This window comes from Miscanthus floridulus, chromosome 8 (genome assembly GCF_019320115.1).
Source record: "Miscanthus floridulus cultivar M001 chromosome 8, ASM1932011v1, whole genome shotgun sequence".
Taxonomy (NCBI): domain Eukaryota; kingdom Viridiplantae; phylum Streptophyta; class Magnoliopsida; order Poales; family Poaceae; genus Miscanthus; species Miscanthus floridulus.
Window position 1 is genome coordinate 220,715,367 of NC_089587.1, and position 22,832 is coordinate 220,738,198.

At 50.2% G+C, this 22,832-nt stretch overlaps 2 protein-coding genes and 1 pseudogene across 2 annotated transcripts; 2 read left to right on the forward strand and 1 right to left on the reverse strand.

Annotated features, from left to right (window-relative positions):
* Positions 1-251: 251 nt before the first annotated feature.
* LOC136478225 (putative lipase C4A8.10) lies at positions 252-3,888 on the forward strand (annotated as a pseudogene).
* A 101-nt stretch (positions 3,889-3,989) lies between these two features.
* On the forward strand, positions 3,990-7,254 carry LOC136478223 (U-box domain-containing protein 35-like). Its single transcript, XM_066476580.1, has 6 exons — positions 3,990-4,518; positions 4,619-4,713; positions 4,819-4,940; positions 5,072-5,308; positions 5,417-7,025; positions 7,109-7,254. The coding sequence occupies exons 1-6, from the start codon at positions 4,335-4,337 to the stop codon at positions 7,193-7,195; spliced, it is 2,334 nt and encodes a 777-aa protein (XP_066332677.1). The 5' UTR covers positions 3,990-4,334; the 3' UTR covers positions 7,196-7,254.
* Positions 7,255-19,296: 12,042 nt separating this feature from the next.
* LOC136478229 (mitogen-activated protein kinase kinase 5-like) lies at positions 19,297-21,019 on the reverse strand. The gene has a single exon (XM_066476584.1). The coding sequence runs from the start codon at positions 20,783-20,785 to the stop codon at positions 19,664-19,666; it is 1,122 nt and encodes a 373-aa protein (XP_066332681.1). The 5' UTR covers positions 20,786-21,019; the 3' UTR covers positions 19,297-19,663.
* Between the last annotated feature and the right edge of the window lie 1,813 nt (positions 21,020-22,832).

A 22,832-nucleotide genomic window follows, 5' to 3' on the forward strand; every position in this document is an offset into this window, starting at 1 on the left:
CATGAGCCTACGCTCCCACAGGTCCAGGTCCACCGGAGCTACAACATATAAGGCCTTAGGCCTTTCCAACCCAAAAGACTAGCCTAATAGATAAGGGTTCTCCCGCCTTATATATTGTACTCCTCCACCATCGTTACACGATATGAGACTAAACCCCAATAATCTTCCTCCTAGTCACACATCAGGCTGCCCCCAAACCCCAACAGAGTATTCCGGCGACTCGAGAGTCGAGAACCGTCCGACGTGGAGCAGCAACTAACCGGGGAAATGCCCGCGTCTTCCAGATTCTACACCTCCGCCACGTGCTCCCTCGCGACCGCCTCCTCCCGTTCCCCACCTGGCCACCGCCGCGCCTCCCTCATGGGCCAGTCCCCCAGCGCTCCCCCGGGGCGCAGCCGCAGCCGCAGCCGAAACGGGAGCAGCTCGCGGTGGCCGCACCCGGGGCTCGGGCTCGACCTGGGGTTCCTGCTCGGGCGCAAGCCTCGGCCGGGGGACGAGAAGCCGGACCTGGCGAGCTGGATGCGGTGCTTCCTGTCGCAGCGTCTGCCGCAGCCCACCGCCGTGGCGGAGGAGAGGGCGGACGCGGAGGGTAAGGCCGCCGGGAGACGAGAGGAGGAGGAGGTTGGCGCGGATGAGGCTGACCACCTTGTCGTCATGGTCAACGGGCTGTACGGGAGGTGTGTGCGCAATCGTTTTTGCTCTCGGGTGTTCAGTCTGGTGCTCCTATTTCAGCTAATTTTGTGGCTTGTTAGTTCGGCGGATTGGAAGTTTGCAGCGGAACAGTTTGTGAAGAGATTGCCGGGAAAAGTCTACGTGCATCGTGAGTGCTCGTACTTTGTATTAGTTGCGCTCTTCCATTTGAAACGGGTGCAATTTGTTATCGCAAACGTTGAATTAGTTCCTTCATAGAAAGGGATGGAGGGTAGTAGAACATAGAAGTGTGTAGTCAATCTTAAATCTTAGTGGAGAAGATCCAAAGTCAGGGGGTGATTTTAGTTGGTTGCAGAAAATTTGGATGTGACTGAATCCAGTGAGCTGGTGATGCTATAGGAGAATTGTAAAAGGTAAAATGCTGAAGGTGCTTGTCAGTGTGTAATTCTAAAAACAACTGCTGAGAAAGTTCTGCAGCACTAGTAAGCACAAGTCATAGCGGGCTACAATCATAGTTTGAAATTGATTGAAGTCACTGAAATGATTAATCCACAACTGGGAGTGATGCGCAGCAGCAGCGCAATCTAGTTTACTAGCGACAATCCTGTTATGTCCACGGGTACCATCATGCTACTCAGTGAGTTTGCCATGCCAAGTTTGTTCCAACTTCCACTGCACACTTAAGTGGCCATTGACCTGGCTAGTGAAACATAACCCTTTGTGCTATTTTAAGATCACTTGTATTAATATTTCTTTAATGCAGGTAGTCAGAGCAATTATTCAAAATTAACATATGATGGAGTTGACTTAATGGGTGAAAGGCTAGCTGAGGAGGTACTATAAAGTAGTAACTTCATTATACCAATTATTTGGCTTTGTAATAGATTCATATCTCGTGTTCATTTGCCCTTTGCCAATTCACAGTTGAGTGCTATTGCTGTTAATAATCCATTAAAGTTTCCATGGGTGTCATTCAGTCAACTAGAAGTAGAAGGTTACAAGATGAAACAAATATTTATCATGCAGGTTCGACAAGTTGTTCAGAGGAGAAGAAACTTGAGGAAAATATCTTTTGTTGCTCATTCGCTTGGCTGGTTTAAGTAACAAGATATGCAATAGGAAAACTTTACTGAACCTGCCATGGATGAAACATCTTCTTGTGACACTGATAAGACTTCTGATGAACAAAATGTACCTGGTGCTGGTAAAATAGCTGGTTTAGAACCAATCAATTTTATTACATCTGCTACACCACACTTGGGCTCAAGGTGGAATAAACAAGTAAGTTCCATGGTTATTTACTTATGTTCAAGTTGTGAGTGCCTATTAGATTACGTTCTTCTATATTATCATCAGTCCTTTTATCACTCATCAAAGTCCCACTGAGCCTACAGATATTTGAACCTTCTTCTATGATATAACTCTTAGCCCTTTTATTAACTTGGACAAACAGCTCAGAAATCCTCCCATTTTCTGAGTCTCATTCCTACTACTCAATGCCTTAACATTCCTTCTCTCATTAATTTTTCACTGTGGTTACGTTTGAGTTCAATAACAAAACAGTATCAGTAAGACAGGAACAAAGACCCTGATTCATTTTTATATTTGTGTTCTTCTTCAGCTTCCCTTTCTTTTTGGTGTCCCACTTTTGGAGAGAACTGCTGCAGGAACAGCACATTTTATAGTTGGGAGAACTGGTAAACATCTATTCCTTACAGACATGGATGATGGGAAGCCTCCTCTTCTTCTACGAATGGTTAAAGATTGTGACGACGGGAAATTCATGTATTGGTCCAGTAATTGCCAAATCATATCAGTCTATAATTCATACTGGCTTCAAACGTCCTCTTTACACTGTTACCTATGCAGGTCTGCATTGCGCTCTTTCAAGCACCATGTTGCCTACGCTAATGTAACATATGATCGTATCCAACTGATGCTACATATTTTCTATTTTCTGCATCAATTTATGAGTTGATTGTCAAAGATACCCATTTACATGTGCCCTTAACTTATCGAAATAGATATAGTTGGTTGGAGAACATCATCGATTCGGCGTCAGCAAGAATTACCAAAAGTAAACCAGCACTTCTGTTTACTAAGAGGCAGTAAAAGTCTTCCTGTGCTTTACCACTCATCTGTCTATAATATGGCCTTTCTTTGTTTCCCAGCTCAAGTTAACAGCAAATGATGAAAAGTATCCTCATGTTATTAATGTCGATAAAGGAAATCTAGAGGATCATCAGCAACAGGGATCTGTAGAAGATTCACTGGCAGATAGTTATGAAGGTAATAATGACCAATAGATATGCCATAAATTTGCATGTTTGGGTTTTGCCCTTTTTTCTTAACACCGGATAGAGGTGTATCAGTGCATGTAAGAGTTGCATAAAGGCTTTAGAAGCTGGCAACAGAAATGCTGCTGAATGCTACCTGTTAATTTGTAAGCTTAGCTAATTAATATTCAAAATTACTGATAGGAGTAAGAGGTGCACTGCACATCTAATGATCTAACTGCAGTTGGTTTCCTGCTATAGCTGTGCATTAAGACATCTGTTATTACAGAGATTATAATCCGTGGCCTTACACAAGTGACCTGGGAACGTGTGGATGTATGCTTTCATAAGAGCTGGCTGAGATACAACGCCCATAATAACATCCAGGTAAGACTACAGCCTAGCCATCTGCGGACAATTATTCTAGTACAGTTGCACTTGCATTCATACTTTTAACCATCTGGAGATTTATGCTACAATGAAACCACCAATTGGGAGTTCAGCTGCTAACTAATATGACAACTTATCTGTTGGGCAGCTGAGAAAGAATTTTACACATTGTTATTGCTACTACTACCTGATCAGTAGCTGTGAAGTGTGAACCTTTCCCTTGTTGTATATGACACTTCCTTGTTCAATAGTAACAGACAGAATTTCCTTGTATCGCTACATGATTTACCTTATTGTAATAAGGATGTAGGATTGTAGTTTCAGGGAAGTCTAAGCACTCCTTTTGGGTTTACGATGGTTTGCAGGTTAGGATCCATCCAATTAATTCAGATGGAGAAGACGTCATATACCATATGATAGACAATTTTGTAGTCTAGACAAGTAGACTATTTCTGATGACTGGCAGTGTAAATGTAAGTGTTAGTAATGTAAATATTAGCATGACAGTGCAAATTCTTGTAAATGTGCATTTACAATGTTATCGAAAAATACGTAGTTTGGACGCTCTGAAGTTTGTTGATTGCTATGCTGAAATAAGATGTCCTTTTATGCCAGTCTCCTGTATTGTCATTTCTGGTTTGAGATCACCACATCATGTCTGTGCGCCACCATCTAATTACCTCCTGCTTGGCAGAAAATGGGGAGGGGATAACTGGTGGCTGCCCGTCAAATCGGTTGAATCCCACAAAACGAACATGATAAACATTCTGAAGTCACTCTAATTATAGTCAATAGAGGTCAGAGAACATGTGTAGAAGTCTAAAAGAGATACAGATGCCCCCCCAAAATCCTCCTCTGATCACATCCCCTCCCCCAGGACCTTTGAGGGGATGATGAATGCCAGCGTCAGAATCGTAGAAAGTTAGCCTAGAATAAATTATAGGAGTCCAAAAATCCACCGATCCAAATATATAGTGCTCTGCACACATTAGCAGCAGGAGAAGCAACGGAGGCACAATGGGCAAGTACAGCGACGGGAAGGACGCCGGCGAGGCCGGCTGCGGCGGCAGCTACCCGCTGGTGGCCGTGTGCATCGACAAGGACAAGAACAGCCAGAACGCCCTCAAGTACGCCACCGAGACGCTCGCCCACAAGGGCCAGACCATCGTCCTCGTCCACGTCAACACCAAGGGCACCTCAGGCGAGCATCATCCTTCATCTCCATGGCACGACGTGACCAAAGTTCCCTCGTCAGCTTCCTTCCCGTGTTTCTGACGACGACGGCGTGCGTGTGCGTGCAGGTGGGGTGGAGGACGCCGCCGGGTACAAGCAGCCGACGGACCCGCAGATGAAGGACCTCTTCCTCCCGTTCCGCTGCTTCTGCACGCGCAAAGACGTACGCAAAGAACTACACACATCAAACGTAGCAGCAGTGTTTACACGGTGCGATTTCACGATGTCTGGTGTAACGTAATACGTGCTCTGTAATTGTGTGCCGCAGATCCACTGCAAGGACGTGGTGCTGGACGACCACGACGTGGCCAAGTCGATCGTCGAGTTCGCCGCGCACGCCGCCATCGAGAAGCTCGTCGTCGGCGCCACCGCCCGGAGCGGCTTCGTCAGGTGAGCCAGCCAATGGCCGTTCCGTGCTGATGCCTACGCGTCCGATCCATCGCGCCATTCCTCATCAAGCACTGTGAGGTCGGTGAACAAAGACAGTGTGAAACCAATCCTGGTTTGGTTTGTGAATGAAGGTTCAAGGCGGAAATTTGCAGCAGCATCTCAAAGGCCGCGCCGGACTTCTGCACCGTGTACGTCGTCTCCAAGGGCGGCAAGGTGACGTCGGTGCGGCAGGCCGTTCGGCAGGCGCCGGCCGTCTCGCCGCTCCGGACCATGATCCAGGGGCCCAAGCCGGAGCCGGTGCACGCGCAGAAATGGACGCCTCCTCCTCCGTCTTCCGGGACACCAATGTTTCAAGAAAACCACATCATGTAAGCTACTATGCCTCGCGCGCATGCAGTTAATTACGGATGCAATGCAACGCAACCCGATCGAACGAACAGCATGGTGGAGTGAGAGTGACCCCCTGTCGCTGACAGGTCGCCGTTCTCGAGGACGACGGGGCACAACGCGGGTTCGGCGCGGAAGGCGTTCCCGGAGTTCTCGCTGCCGGAGTCGTCGGACATATCCTTCATCGGCTCCGCCCCCCGCAGGAGCACGGAGCGGTACCCGCCGCGGCTGTCCAACGGGTCGGACGGCCTCGACCACCAGCAGCACAGCTTCGAGGCGTCGCGCACACCCAACCGGTGGGGCGACTCGTTCGGCAACGACAGCACGTCGCACTCCCAGACCAGCACCTCCTCCTGGTGCTCCCAGCCTTCGGACGAGATGGAGGCGGAGATGAAGCGGCTGCGGCTGGAGCTGAAGCAGACCATGGACATGTACAGCACGGCGTGCAAGGAGGCGCTGAGCGCGAAGCAGAAGGCCATGGAGCTTCAGCGGTGGAAGATGGACGAGGAGCAGCGGTCGCAGGAGACGCGGCTGACGGAGGAGTCGGCCATGGCGCTCATCGAGCAGGAGAAGGCCAAGGCCAGGGCGGCCATCGAGGCGGCCGAGGCGTCGCAGCGGCTGGCGGACTTCGAGGCGCAGAAGCGGATTAGCGCGGAGATGACGGCGCTCAAGGAGGCCGAGGAGCGGCTCCGGTCCATGGCCGCCGGGGCGCGCGAGTCGGTGGTCCGGTACCGCAGGTACACCATCGAGGAGATCGAGATCGGCACCGACCACTTCAACGATGCCCGCAAGGTGGGCGAGGGCGGGTACGGCCCCGTGTACAAGGGCCACCTCGACCACACGCCCGTGGCCATCAAGGTGCTCCGGCCCGACGCGGCGCAGGGGCGGTCGCAGTTCCAGCAGGAGGTGGAGGTGCTGAGCTGCATCCGCCACCCCAACATGGTGCTCCTCCTGGGCGCCTGCCCCGAGTACGGCTGCCTCGTGTACGAGTACATGGCCAACGGCAGCCTGGACGACTGTCTGTTCCACCGCGGCGCCGGCGGGCCGGTGCTCTCGTGGCAGCACCGGTTCCGCATCGCGGCGGAGATCGCGATGGGCCTGCTGTTCCTGCACCAGGCCAAGCCGGAGCCGCTGGTGCACCGCGACCTCAAGCCGGGCAACATCCTCCTGGACCGTAACTACGTGAGCAAGATCAGCGACGTCGGGCTGGCGCGCCTGGTGCCGCCGTCGGTGGCCGACAACGTCACGCAGTGCCACATGACGTCGGCGGCGGGCACCTTCTGCTACATCGACCCGGAGTACCAGCAGACAGGCATGCTGGGGGTGAAGTCGGACGTCTACTCCCTGGGCGTGATGCTGCTGCAGATCGTGACGGCGCGCCCGCCCATGGGGCTGACGCACCACGTCGGGCGCGCCCTGGAGCGCGGCACCTTCGCCGACCTCCTCGACCCGGCCGTCCACGACTGGCCCATGGAGGAGGCGCACCGCTTCGCCGAGGTCTCCCTCCGGTGCTGCGAGCTCCGGCGCAAGGACCGCCCCGACCTCGCCACCGTCGTGCTCCCCGAGCTCAACCGCCTGCGCGCGTTCGGCGAGGACAACATGGACTCCTGCATGGCCATGAGCATGAGCGGCCGCGGCGGTGGCGGCTTGCACAGCTCGTCCACCTTCCACAGCAATCCCTACTCGCAGCCACGACACGTAATTAACACCATTCCTAGTTCCTCCTTGCAGAATCGGTTCCTCTGATGGCTAATCGAATCCATTCCATTGTCTATGTGCAGGACGCGGCGAGCGATCCGACGCGGCCGCACCACGTCTCGCACCCGAGCCAGTCCGCCATGCCTACACGGAGGTCCAACTACAACTGATCGAGACGCCATGGAGTAGCTCAACAGTGATCACTGGTGGTTATTTCTCCTGGTTTGGTTAGCTGAACTGAATATTTTCTCCTGGTCTGAATAGACTCACTGCTATTAAGCGATGCAGCTGGCATAAGCAGAGCGTGCCATGGCAATGCCAATCGTGCATTGTCGGCAGTAAGTTGTAACTGTGCAGTGTGTATGGAGTTTTTTCAACTCAAAAGAAAGAAAGAAAAAATGTGAATTCTGTAAACACATTGAAATTTCATCAAAAGACAAAACATGGGTACTGACGGCTCGGTTCCTCCCGAAAGTCGTTCTGAAATTCGCATTGCATGACGTGTAACGCTGACTGTCAGGTGACCATTTCGTTCATCGAGGTCACACTGGTCGCAGCAAAACAGGACATTCGATCTGTCTGACACCGACGGGGCAGCAGCCTGGAGGCACACGGTTTGTGGACGTTTCCTGAAGCTGTCTGTCCTGGAGCGTGCAAAGCACAAGTTGGTGTTGTGCTCCGTGATCGTGTCGCCGAGGTCATTGCTGATCCTGTCCCCATGGTTTGCCACGCCTTGCCTCGTCCCCGTCTCAGTCGCCGGCCGGCCTGTCTGAAACTCTGAACTCAGAACAAGCAACAGCCAGGCGCTGTCAACCGGCGCAGCCTTTGCTTGCGGCTGAAATAGGAGTCGTAGGACTGTCTCCTCGGGCTCAAAAGAATTGAAGTGGATGTACACGCAATAGGCACGCACCAACGCAATGTTCGCCTCACGCAGGGGGGGAGCGTAGGTTCCACGTATCTGAGAGGTCGGCAAAAGCCAAGACGCGGACGCGACCCCTGCCGGCCGGCCGGTCGACCGGTCCGTCCGCCGGTGCGCGCGCCCAGAATCTTTCACGGCTTTGTTCTCCGCGTGCTGGGGGAGCGGAGACACGGTGACCACGTGGGCCGTGCCAAGCGAACACGCTGCGCCCTCCGTGCCTACCGCCTAGCACGGTGACCAGACTACACCCCTTGTGCGGGCCGCCGTGTAGGTAGCACACCGCTGTGGAGGCCGGGGGGCATGTGAGCTCCAGAGCCTGGCCTGGTCCCCCGGCCTGTGCCCTGCCGGGCTGCCACAGTGCCATGCCCCGCCCGTGCGCCGACCGGCGTGGCTATAGATGGCCAATGGATCGGCCCAGCTCACGGGACGGGCTAGAGCCAGGCACGGCACGCCGTGCCAGCTGAGCCGTGTCTCTTCGGGCCTCGTGCCTAGGCTTCGGCTTAAGCACAACACTATGGGTCGTAATTCGTGTCGTGCCAGTCCACTAAGCATGGATAGATCTGCTGGCCATGTTGGCTTAAAGCCCGATGACCTTAAGGCACCTCAAAATGCTTCTCATCCAACACTTAGCACAGATTCAGTCATTCAAATTTTTAAATCTCAATTCACAAGTCACGATCACAATTGTTCACAGATTCAAACTTCTAAGTAAATAACCAAATGACTCATTCACAATCACAATTATCCACAGATTCAAACTTCCAAGTAAATGATCAAATGACCAAACTCAGTTACTTAGCCACAAACTGATCATAGATTCTAACTTCTAAGTCAAGAGCTTAGCAAACTCCAAATGACCAAATCCAACAAAACAAAAGGCATCAAAGGAGATAAGATAAATGAGTTGTTTGTGCAATGCTGCCTCATTAAAAATCTTTCTAGGTAAAACTCACCCTTGTGAGAAACTCTAGAAAGAAAAAAATAGTGCAGCACAGCTCTTAAACTAAACCATTGTTCAAAGGTCTCACAGCCACAGTCTCACAGATGACAGATACAGATAATATTCTCCTCTCTCAAGTCTCACACTAACTCACTAAGTACCAGCACCAGCTCCAGTCCCCACTCCCCAGATAACACTCTACTCTCTCAAGTCTCAAGTCTCACGCTAACTCACTAAGTCTCACACTAACCAGCACCAGCCCCAGATGTACCACCACCCCCAGATGTAGCACCAGCCCCAGTTGTACCAGCAGCAGCCCCAGATTCATCTTCATCAAGATACAAATTTTTGAAAGAGTCTTCCAACTCTTGGTTGTAAACAGCATGATGTAATCTTCTTTCTCCTAACTCCTAATCCTTTATGCCGGTCAGTATCTCCATAGTTTCAGGCAACAAGTGTCGTCGCCGCTCTTCAATTATCCTTTTTATCAAGCTGAAACATGATTCTAAAGAGACAGTAGAAACAAGAGCTGATATAATATCTCTAGTCATTATAGATATGATTGGATATGTTAGTTTGTGGTCACGCCACTAGAGAAGTAAATCGAAATCATCCTCATATGCAGCGACATTGTCACTGTCCAGATAAACTGAGAGCTCACAAACAGCAGAACCAGATGAAGATGAAGTGGGAGCAGAGGCAGGGGAAGGACCAATAATACCAAATCTAAGGCCTCCAAAGATTCTTCCTCATGCCTATTTTTCTTACCTATATGGCTTGCAGGATGTGCAGCTGAAAGCTCTAGTTTGGTTTTGGTGAATTGATGAAACCCTAAGTGCTAACCTAGTTTATCAAGTGATCATAACATAGGTAGCACACTTTAAGTAGAGAAGCTAATGAAGATCATAGCATGATAATGGTGATGGCATGGCGATGATCAAGGGCTTAAACTTGAAATGAAGAAAGAGAAAAACAAAAAGCTCAAGGCAAAGGTATAAACCATAGGAGCTATTTTGTTTTGGTGATCAAGACACTTAGAGAGTGTGATCATATTTAGGTTTGATAGCCGTACTATTAAGAGGGGTGAAACTCGTATCGGAATACGGTTATCAAAGTGCCACTAGATGCTCTAACTCATTGCATATGCATTTAGGATCTAGTGGAGTGCTAACACCCTTGATAATATTTGTGAAAATATGCTATCACATGTGCACAAGGTGTTTGCGGGGTTGAAATGCCTATTTTCTATTGCGTCGGATGCAAATTCTTGGTGGTTGGCACATTGGAGCAAGGGTGGAAAAGATAGAAGTGAGAACAGAGCTGATGCCAGCGTCGGTCCAGTGACCGGACGCTGAATCCAGAAGCACCGGACGCTGACTGCCTGCGTCCGGTCGCATTGACTGTTGGTACAGTGGCTAGGGTTTACCACCGGACGCTGGCTATGTCCGGTCGAGGTGGACCGGACGCGTCCGGTCGAAGAAAACCAGGTTTCGACCCTTACTGTACTCAACCGGACGCTGAGGTTCCAGCGTCCGGTCAGTTTTAACCGGACGCGTCCGGTCGAGGTTGGTACCTTACTGGAAACGACCGGACGCTGGGGGTTTAGCGTCCGGTCAGTTGAAGCTGCTGCGTCCGGTCAGCGTCATAGCCGTTGAAATCTGACGAACAACATTTGAAGCTGGTGACACGTGGCGTCCATCGGGCGACCGGACGTTGAGGGCCAGCGTCCGGTCAGTATGACCGGAGCGTCCGGTCAGAGCGCGTTTTGCCCAGTGAAGGGGTATACCGGCTCTATTTGATTGGGGCTCTATTTATAGCCCCATGGCCGGCTCAAGGGAGTACTCTTGCACATTTTCATTGACATAGCAACCTTATGAGCCTAGCCAAAAGACTCCCACTCATCTACATCATTGATTCATCATCATAGTGAGATTGGGAGTGATCCAAGTGCATTACTTGAGTGATTGCATCTAGAGGCACTTAGTGATCGTGTTTCGCTGCGGATTTCGCTTGTTACTCTTGGTGGTTGCCGCCACCTAGACGGCTTGGAGTAGCGAGGATCGTCGAGCGGAGGTGGTGATTGTCTCCGGCTCCGATCGTGGTGATTGTGAGGGGTTCTTGACCTTTCTCCGGCGGAGCGCCAAAAGGTACTCTAGTGGATTGCTCGTGGCTTGTGTGATCCTCATCTTGTATTGGTTGTGCGGCACCCTATTGAGGGTTTGGCGTGTTAAGCCAATTAGCGCGTGAACCTCCAAGTGAGTGAATCGCCACAACGAGGACTAGCTTGCCGACAAGCAAGTGAACCTCGATAAAAAATCATTGTGTTCATCATTGATTCCGAGGTGATTGGTCATCATTGTTATTCATCTTCGTGATTGATTGGTTTATTCATCTACACGGCGGTATAACCCTCTTGATCACTCTCATTACTTTACCGCAAACTAGTTGATAAGCTCTTTAGTGTAGCTAGTTGTGAGAGCTTGCATGCTTGGTTGGTGTGACTCTTTAGTTAGCCTTTGAGAGCACATTAACATAGGGTAGTGTCATTGCTCTTGTGTGAATTGACACTATCTAAACTAGAATTATGGTAGGTGGCTTGCATTTTGAGTAGGCTAGCGCAACACTCGCTTCGCCTCATAATTGTCTAACCATTTGGTTAAGTGTTGTTGTAGAAATTTTTATTAGGCTATTCACCCCCCCCCCTCTAGCCATTAGGACCTTTCAGCAGCCCTTTGAGACCTAGCTACATCAAACTTTCTCTCATATTTGTTAAACAACTTGTAAATTTCAGTTTTCACATCAACATAATAAGAACTGTACTCACGGCCAGTGGTCTCTTTAAGTAATTGCAGAACATTAAATAAACCTCTCATCTTAGCTCTAGGATCAAGAATGAATGCAAATGAATATAACAGAGTTATATCCTGCCAGTATATAAGGAATTTAAGCTTTATAGGATATACAACAGCTATTAGATTTTGATCTTTTCACTTGCATGTAAAAGAGAAGAAATCTCTAGCAGATGGTGCAGAATAAGTGGACTAGTTGGATAGTAAACACCAGAAAAGAACAACATTGGAGTCATAAAATAGTTCCAGGAACTCCAGTATCTTTTCAGCTACATACCAATGCCTTGCTATAAGCTCTAGTTTGATTTTGGTGAATTAATAAAACCCTAAGTGCTAACCTAGTTTATCAAAGTGATCATGAGATAGGTAGCACATTCCAAGTGGTAAAGCAAATGAAGATCATGACATGATAATGGTGATGCCATGGTGATGATCAAGTGCTTGGACTTAAAAAGAAGAAAGAGAAAAATAAAAGGCTCAAGAGAAAGGTATAAGTGGTAGGACCCATTTCGTTTCGGTGATCAAGACACTTAGCGAGTGTGATCACATTTAAGTTCGATAGCCGTACTATTAAGAGGGATGGAACTCGTATCGAAATACGGTTATTAAAGTGCCACTAGATGCTCTAACTCATTGCATATGCATTTAGGATCTAGTGGAGTGCTAACACCCTTGAAAATGTTTGTGAAAATATGCTAACACACATGCATAAAGGTGATACACATTGTGTTTAGCACTTGGGAGCAAGGGTTTAAAACTTCACCGATGGAGTGTCACCGACGCCGTGTACAGAAATGATAGGGTTTCACAGAGTGCATCGGACGCTGGTCACGTGGTGACCGGACCCTGGAGAGCAGTGTCCAGTCAATTATAAAAGAAGGTGGTACTCTCGGCCTGAGACCAAACGCAGGCAACAGGACTCTGGCTGAACACTGTTCAGCGTTCGGTCATGCTGATGTGGTGGTGCATAGAGAAGAGGGAGAGTGATCGGACGTTGGGCGAGTCTGGTCGGGCGTCGTGACTAGAACCTTACTGGAAATGACCGGACGCCAGTGACGGTGTGTCCGGTCACTTTGAGTAGCGCGTTCAGTCATAACTTAAGTGTATTGATGACCGTTGAGATCGGACGATCAGCATTTGAAGCAGGGGACGCATGGCGAAAATCTAAGGACCGGACGTTGGGATCCCGCATCTGGTCAATTAGACCGGCACGTCCGGTCGCCCCGATTTCTCAGTGAACAGAGAGCCAATGGCTCTTTTCGTGGGGCTCTCTATTTATGCTCCATTGTCGGCTCTAGCTCACTCTCTTAGCCATTTGCATTGACATAGCAACCTTATGAGCTTAGTCAAAACCCTCCCACTCATCTCCATCATTGATTCATCATCTTTGTGAGATTGGGAGTGAATTCAAGTGCATTGCTTGAGTGTTTGCATCTAGAGGCACTTGGTGTTCGTGTTTCGCTGTAGGATTCTCTTATTACTCTTGGTGGTTGCCGCCACCTATACGGCTTGGAGTAGCGAAGATTGTCGAGCGGAGGTTGGTGATTATCTCTGGCTCCGGTCGTGGTGATTATGAGGGGTTCTTGACCTTTCCCCGGCGGAGAGCCAAAAAGTACTCTACTAAATTGCTCGTGGCTTGCTCATCTTGTGTAGGTTGTGTGGCACCCTATTGAGGGTTTGACGTGTGATGCTAATTAGCGCGTGAACCTCCAAGTGAGTGAATCGCCACAATGAGGGCTAGCTTGTCGGCAAGCAAGTGAACCTCGGTAAAAAATCATTGTGTCAACATTTGATTCCGAGGTGATTGGTATTCATTTTTGTGATTGATTGGTTCATTCCTTGATTCGGTGGTATAACCATCTTGCTCTCTCTCTTTACATTACCGCAAACTAGTTGTCAAGCTCTTTAATGTAGCTAGTCGTGAGAGCTTATTAGCTTGGTTAGTGTGACTCTTTAGTTAGTCTTTGAGAGCACACTTACTTAATGTAGTGACTATATAAACTATAATTGTGGTAGGTGACTTGCATTTTTAGTAGGCTAGCGCAACACTCGCTTTGCCTCATATTTGTCTAACCGGTTTGCTAAGTGTTGTTGCATAAATTTTTATAGGCTATTCACCCCCTCCCTTTAGCCATTAGGACCTTTCACTTGCAGACAACAATTGTGAGCCATAATTGGAATTAATGAACATAGAAAAAACATGCTTATATGGAACCAAGTGTTTAAGCATAAGGTATGTAGCATTCCGTCTAACATCCATATCTAAGTCAAACTTTCTAGGTCTAACACCCTAAACAGTACAATAGTTCTTGAACATAACAATTCTTTGATTAGAGGAATTTAAGAAGTTAATAGCAGTTCTAAAATCTTCTGTGTAAAGTTTGAACCTCTTTAAACTAGATTTTATAATCCGATTAATGATATGACAAGCACAACATTGATGCACAAGACTATACTTACGCTTAGAAGGATCTGAAGGCTCAGGTGAAGGATCAGGACCCAAATAACTAGCAAACATAGATATCAAAGTATTCATAGCCTTAGCATTAGAAGAAGCATTGTCTAAAGTTACAGAGAAAACCTTGTCAATCAGACCATACTCCTCAATCACACGAGCAATTCTTTCAGCAATATTTTCACCTCAATCAACCTAAGACCAATAACCTTTTTCTGTAACTCCTAATCAACACTCACATAATGAGTAACAACACTAATGTAGTCCTCCTTAGCATTACCAGACCAAATGTCTGAAGTCAAAGCAATAGAGGAAGCAGCAGACAACACAGAATTCTTAAGCATATTACGACGTTTAGTAAATAACTTACTAAAATCTCTAGTGGTGGTCTGTCTAGATACCTTAACAAACCTAGAGTTATGAGCACGAACAATGTATTCTTTCCAGACCTCTGTCTCATCAATACCTAACGGCAAATCAAGCCTAACAATCAAGCGACACAACTTAGATCTAGCAACATTAGGTTTATAGTCCTAGTTATGCACAGAACCATCAGGATTGTAAGCAAGCATAGACTGAACCCTAGCAGCTTGATCACTTTTTTGCCTACAAGATTTCTGGTGCCTCTTCAAGTGGCCAGTGTCAGCAGAAGATCTAGCAGACAACGTATGCTTACACATTTTACAGGTAGCTTTAGTGTAAATCTGCCTACCATTCCCAGTCTCATAGACCTCATCAAAATCAGATTTACGCTTACCAATAGAAGAGGTACCAGCAATAGATGGAGATGAGCTGTTGGAGGTGACTGGGGTCCCAGTCGCCATCGCCCCTTCATCACCGTCATCGTCGTCGCCGTCCAGATCGATCAGAGCAGAGCTGCTACCGACATCGATCGAACAACGCAATAGCGTCCTCACGGGTGTCGTCGTCGTCCTCGCCCTCGGGGGCCAGGCCTGGCGGCAAGACGACATCGTCTTCAGCCTTGGCGCCCTCATCGTCGTCCTCTCCAGCCCCGTTCCTCAACGGTGCGCGGGGCCACCTTGGTCGCTCTATGGCACAGCTAGAGGACGATGCATCGGCTACTGACCTGCGCAAAGAGAAGAAGAAGGGTTATGGTTAGGGTTAGGGTTCATACCTGCGCAACCGGAGCCCGGTGCTAGAGAAAGAGAAGACGAGGGCAACCTAGAGGAAGACGACACACCGATTAGGAACGACGGCGATCGGCAGAGGAGGGACATACGGGGACACGAACTCACATAATCACCGAGATCTAGAGGGAAGAGAGAGAGATGGAGAAGGGAGAGGCAGAGAGGGAGGGGATCAGGGTCAATGAGGAGGAGAAGGGAGCGTCATCGCCGGCGTCAGGCAGATCGGGGTTGAGGTCACCGGAGTCGGGGAGGATGGACGCCAACAGAGGAGACCGCGATGCGCGAGGCAAGAGCGAGACGAGAGAGCGGCGCGGCGGGTGGCGAAATGATTTAGGGTTTCGGGGTGAGGGGACGGAGCGTCGCGGCTTCCCGCTTATATATGAGGGGTGGTAGGCGGGGGCGCAGAGCCACAGCCGGAGGGAGCTGTTGGGGCTGGCTGGCCAGCTGGCCGACTAGGGTGAGGGGATAACGGGTCGTTGACGGGCTAGCACGCTGTGTCTGGGGGTAAGGCCCAGGCCCGGCTTGCTACACCGGGCCGCGCCAGCCTGGACCCGTATGCCACCGGGGCGGACCGTGCTCGTATCAGGCTAAATTTATGGGCTTCGGGTCGAGCCGCCATACCTCAGGGTGCATGGACATCACTAGGCGCGGCTGCCGGCCGGAACGACACGGTGGAGGCTCGCGGCTTTTACGAGCACGGCCAGCAGCCATGAATGCGTCGTCGGGGAACACGCGAGATGAAGTTGCGGCCGTCTGATGTCTACTCGTCGTAGCAGTAGCAGGGGCCACGCTCCGGTGCCGATGCGATGTGGACGTTGCCTAGCTACTGCGCGCAGCTCTGGGCCTGGCCTTCGGGGGCGGCGAGCCGATGCGTAGGGATCCGAGGCGCGCGCAGCGGCGGAAGCCAAGGCTGAGGCTCCAGATCCCAAACGCCCATTGGCATTTGGCAGTACTCAACCTCAACACGGCAGACACATGACTCTGAAATCTGAAGTCTGGACAGAGCAACGTGCTGTTAAAAAAAAATCTTTTCGTATGCTTTGGCCCGGCAGACGATCAGATCCCGCATTTTGAAAACCATACGCCGTACAGTGTATGTGAGATAAGACAAGGCCACAACCACAGTATATGTGTGCTAATCCTGCCAGCAGTTTTCGAAAAGAAAAAACTGACAAATATACATGTTCCAACGCTTGCTATCTATCTAGAGTTCTAGACGCCTCTTCTGTCACAGTTTTTTTTGCTTCTCACACCTGGTTTCTGAGTTTTAGAAAGCTAAGTAAAAAATTACTGCAGAAAAAGGTCAAAATAGTGCCCACTATTTATTCATTGGCAAATAATTTGTTTATCAAATTTTTTAAAGAGCGTTTAAAGATGCTCTAGCCCTGCAAAAGTGCCCGCCCCATAACCGAAGGAATCCTGCGGCCGTGGCTGGGGCCCGGGCCAATTCGCAATTCCCATGACGCAGCCAAGACGCACCAATGGCGCGATCCCGTGTCAGTGACTACTCCGTAGATCCTACTGTAGTGTCCTGTAGATACGCCGACGCCGACGATGCGTCGCCGAGGCGAAACTTCCAAACAGTGGCAGGGCTACTACGCGACAGGCAGAGGCAGCCAGGCTAGGCTTCTGCTTCTCCCACTGCTGGCTCGCCATCGATGCGCTGCGCCGGCCCGTGTGAGGCACCTTTCATCTCAGTTCCCCTTCCCCACGCTAAACGCCTTGTTTAGTTGGACCCCAAAGTCTAAAAAGTTGCTACAGTACCTATCACATCGAATGTTTGTGGTCCATGTATGGAGCATTAAATGTAGACGAAAAGAAAAACTAATTGCACAGTTTGGTGGAAAATTGCGAGACGAACGTTTTAAGCCTAATTAGTCAATGTTTGGACACTATTTGCCAAATAAAAACGAAGATGCTATAGTAATCCTAAATTCCAAATTTCACGAACTAAACAAGGTGGCTTTTTGCTGCTTCCAGTTGCCCGGTTTCCTTTTTCCTCCGGTCCCCCTTCTCTCTCTCTCTCTCCAATCAGCGGCGAGGCAGCAGCCCGTGTGGCCGGCCTTCTGGTTCTCCTTCCTCTCCTCCCCTTGTGGCGTGCGCAGCCATGGAATGGCATGGAACGGAGCGGCACGGCACGGTCCAATCCGGCGCCGTTCCGTTCGCGAATCAACGTTGTGTCTATCTTGACGTAACTGCACTGTCATCTGGGAGTACGTACTCCTGTAATGGGAAAAGGGCCTGCAGATTGGATTTGGACACACTAGGCGTACTCGGGTGTACGTACATTACGTACCAGGTACCACCTTTCACGGACTTCTTGTGGACTTTTCTAGCGCCAACTCTCGCAGTACTAAATTCAGTAACGCAACGCATGGTGCGCAACATACCATAACAACTACTGGCAGTAATCAAATCGTTTGTGTTTGTGACACCATCTCAGCTTGTCGTGGTTGTGACGCTAGCCGCTGGGGTGGAAGAAACAAAAGAGGGGAGAAAAGAGTTGCTCGCTTATTATGTGGTAGTAGCGGTGAGCTCTGCATGTCCGTAGATGATTCTGGGCTGAATTTAGAAGAAGCTCTTCCAAACGTTTTTACTGAGTAAAGTGATTTTATACCGATTCCATGGGGTGATTCTTTGAAATGAATTGGCTGTGAGCTGAAAAAGTAGCTTCCCTGTAAAGTGATTCTCTCGAAGAATCCGCTCTCACGGAGAATCCGAATCAGGGGCACTACCAAACAAGTCGTCCTACGCTGCGAGGATTCCAATTGCTCATTACAACTCCGGGACGCCATGCATTTGGCAGTGAACTTGCGGAGGGATTTCTCCGTCCTGCAATGGAAACTGCCGAGGCCTGGCGCAGCACAGTTCGTCGCATCGCATGTCAGCCGGGGCACACGCCACGCAAGGACACGGCACGAGAAGGGTGTGTGTGTGTGTCTGCATTCACTGCGAGCAAAAGAGCACACACTATTCATGCTATTCATACTCTGATGAGCCCCGGCCCCACCTGTCAGTGCTGGAATGCCTGGCTCACGCGTCACGCCATTCCCATGCGTCCACATGCCCTCAATTAACCCATTTCCTATGTGGCGCCCCTTTCGCAGGCCTATCCATTTCCAAGCAACTCTGAACTCTCCTCCGAGCAGAGCGGCGCACGGCAACCGGCAGGGGACCTGGCCTTCCCCCCGGTTCCCTTCCCTTGCCCTGCTTTTCCTTCTCCACGGCCCAACTTGTTCGGTTGGTTGGTTCATATCGTTGTTGGTTCGTGAAGAAGTACTGTTAACTAGTTTGTGTGAGAGAAAAATACTGTTCCGGCTGAAAATTTATGATCGTTTGCACACCCAAACAAACAGGCTGCCTCTCGGCTCTCGCTCGTAAAAATTAGGACGACAACGGCAAGCGACGCCTAAAAATGAGCACAGCGCAGGCCCGTGCACCCAAAGCGGCGGCGCCTCTCAGGCCCCCAAAAGAAACAAACGGGAGAGCAAAAACGAGAAAAGAAAAGGCAGCCATCGGTGATCGGTTCTCGGCTTCTCGCAGGGGTGTGCTTTGCCTGACAGCCATCCGTTCTTGCACAGCAAGAAGAAGAATAAAGGAACAGAGCGAGCCATTCCCCAGACCACCACCCCCACAGAGATGATTTGGTTCTCATTTCCAAGATTTTATCCATCTTTTCCACCACCCTTTTTTGGTTTAAAAAATGAGACGAGATTTCATCCGTCCGTCATTCCGTCCAATCCATCCAGGATTACGGAATCCAAGAAGCATAGCATCAAGGCTGCCCTGCCGACTGCCGTGCTGATGTTTGTCATCATCTCCTCCACCACCAGGAGCATGTTTGTCATCATCTTTGATTGATGGATCACCACCAGCAGCTATTCCCTCCATTTCCAGTCCAATGAGTGACTGACTGTGAGATGCAGCATGTATGTATTGCAAAATGATGAAACGCAATGGTTTTTCTTAACAACCCATATTATATGATTATCATTTGGAAGAACATGAACATTGAAAGGATGATGGTGGAGGTGGGGGAAAGAAAAGAAAAAAAGAAGTGCTAAGACGATAACTTAATTCCTGGAGCAACAGCAACAACAATGGATGATGATGCGGTGATGATTGCTGTGGCGGAGGGCCTGAATTCCCAAAATGGCTAGGAAGAACGTCCCTAGGTCCCACATCTCATGGCCATCCAACCAGTCAGGCAACCAACTATCCAAAGGTGAGAGATCAATCCACCCGCCGCCCCAGTTGGATCACGACGGGGAAGCGAATCAATCAATCAAATCGGTCGGAATTGTGGATTTCTGCGGGCGGCGAGCCATCATGACGGCGGGGCGGCCAGGGGCTGCGGCTGCGGCTGCTGCGTCTGCGGCTGGGCCACGAACGGGTGCTGCAGCAGCCGCATCGCGGACGGCCGGTTCGCAGGGTTCTTCTGGAGGCAGAGGCTGATGAAGTTCTTGAAGTCCGCCGAGGCGTTGCGCGGCGCCTGCGGCGAGTCGGAGTAGCAGATGGCGCACATGAGCGCGGCCCAGTCGCCCTGCTTGCCCAGGTTCTCGCCCAGCGGGAAGCGGCCCAGGTAGAACTCGAGGATGCTGAGGCCGAAGCTCCAGATGTCGCCGGCGTACCCGTCGTAGGCGCCGTCGTTGAGGTCGGTGTTGATGCGCTCGGGGCTCATGTACGCGATGGTGCCCACGGAGGAGTTGCAGGGGTCCATGGTCTGGTTCAGGATGCGGCCCACGCCGAAGTCGGCGATCTTCACGCGCCGCCCGGAGTCGATGAGCAGGTTGGAGGGCTTGATGTCGCGGTGCACGATGTGGCGCCGGTGGAGGTACGCGATGCCCGACAGCACCTGGCGCGCCACGTGCGCCAGGAAGTGCTCGTCCGCGATGCGGTGGTTCTCGAGGGATCCCCCGTCCATGTACTCCAGCAGGATCTGGAGCTCGCCGGCCTGCTCGTACATGCCGTGGCACCGCACCACGGCCGGGTGCTCGGCGGTGCGCAGGATGGCGATCTCGCGCGTGATCTGCCGACGCACCGCGTCGTCGTGGTTACCGTAGAGCACCTTCAGCGCGTAGGGCCGGCCCGTGGGGCGGTGGCGCACCATCCACACCGTCCCGCCGGCACCGCTCCCGATGCGCCGCACGCGCTCCAGCTCGCACAGCGGCGGCGGGTTCGCCGGCGCGGAGCCGGCCGAGGTTGGCGGGGTGGGCGCGCCGAGCGACGCGGGCGCCGACAGCGCGCCCGACGACGACGTGGACGACGGCGCGGAGGACGGCGGGAGCGGGAGCGGCAGAGGCACGGCGAGGGAGGTCAGGTCCCGCTGCGGCAGAGGCAGGGTGAGATCCGGGCGCCGGCGCGCCCGCCCCGGCGTGCCCGGCTGTTGATGCTGCTGCTGCGACGGCGGCTGCAGCGCCCGCGAGTTCGGCGGCCCGCCCGGCCTCATCGCGCCCCCCTCTGCCTAGGTGCCGTTCGCGTGGCGCGCGCAACGGGAGGACGGACGGGGTCGGCGGAGAAGCGCCCTCGCGTGACGGTGCGCGTGCTCTGGTGGATTGGTGTGGCTCGCTCCCGTCACGTTCGCGGTGCGTTTTGTTTGGGCTTGCGGGCTGGGAGGGGCGGCGGGGCCGAGGGAGGGAGGAAGCGGAAGGAGCAGGGAGAGGCCGGGGGCTCGGGGCAGGGAAGGTGGTTCGAGAGGGACGAGTGTTTTTTATAGACGACGAGACGAGTGGCCGTGACGGGAAGGCAGCTACGATTTCCCTAGTTTTGCGCCAAAGCGTGGCTGTCTTATGTTACTCCTAACTGCCTCTCTAGCTTATGTTACTCCTAACTGCCACTTTTTCCATTTTTTTACGGATGAGAGAAACTACTGTCTTATAATCTGCTGTTCTTAATAATAACGCTTATTCGGCACAACGGCCTTGTTAGAGTTGTGCTAATCTTAACGGTTTTATCAGATTTAGGCTAGAACCTTATGGCGCAATGGCGTTATCAAATCTATTGCTCCGTTTTTGTCTTTCGAAAGTCGACAGGGCCCTCTAGCGTTCAAGATCCCCGCACGTGTGATCTGCTAAGATGCTTACATGTGGGGTATTTTGTCGTATCGAGAGGATTCTCAAACATGTAACATTTAGTCAATGGCACGTGGTGTCCACTTCTTTTCTCTTTCTAGAAGCAACAAGATCATATCACGTGTCTCGGTTATTCAACGTCATCTAACGCTACATCATCGGATGAATTATTTTGCTTTTAAAAATAGCTATCCTATTTAGATTTTGCCATTTTCATCCCTCTATGGGTTTGTTGCGTACGGAGGATTAGGTTTCTCATATCATGTATTGCTATCTTGAGTTGTACCTCGTATGGCAGAGAGCGCTAGGATCTCCATGCCACTGTAGCTAGAAATAGAGGGAAACAAACGAAGAAGAGCCATTTGAAAGGCCATCCTAATAACAATATGACAAGACTAACTTCTATATGTAAATATCACTTATTACTGAATAGGCCTACTGTATAGCTCATAAAAACTTCCTAAATTGAAGTGTATGTAAAGCCTAAAGCGGATTAAGCCAAATCAGGGTGCATTCATAGTCATTTGATGTCATTATTATTGCCTTTGAATATGCATGACAAAGATAGTCACAACTGAATACATCATGACTAAATGGAAGCTTTATTAGTAAACACCCAAGCCATGTGCAATGTGTTTAGTAAATAGGAAATTTCATGTTACCACCATTTCAATAGCACTTTTCATCTATATATTTTTTCTGAGATGTGATTTCGTCTATATCACCAAGCCAATCAATAAAATGTAAATTATAGTTCTTCCTACATGTCAATAAGTCGAGCGAAAAAGAGATGTCAATAAGTCAAAATATTCTTAATAACGCTTATTTTGCACAACGGCGTTATCAAAATTGTGGCAAGCTTAACGGTTTTATCATATTTGGGCTGGAACCTTATTGTGCAATGGCGTTATCAAATCTATTGATTTGTTTCCGTGTTTCGAAAGTCAACAAGATCCTATAGCGCTCGGAAACCGACAAGATCCCGTTATGTGTGTTCTGCCGAGTCGCTTACACGTGGGGCATTTTTTCTTTTGAATAAAGAGGGTTCTCCAACATGTAACTTTTGTCAATGACACCTTACTTTCCCATTTTGGAAGCGACAAGATCCTCCCACGTGTCTCGGTTACTCAACTTCATCTAACGTTACGTTTGATAAACTATTTTCCTTTTTGAAATGGCTACCCTATCTAGATTTTTCTATTTTCATCCCTCTATGGGTTTATCAGGTTTGAGCTTTCTCATCATGTTGCTATCTTGAGTTGTATCACATATAGTAGAGAGCACTAGGATTTCCTTGCCATTGTAGCTAGAAATAGAGGGAAACAACGGAAGAAGAATAATTTGGAAGGTCATCCTGTCAATAATAGGGCCAGACTAAGGGAACTGCACTTACTGATTAGGCCTGTGATATAGCTCACAAAAACT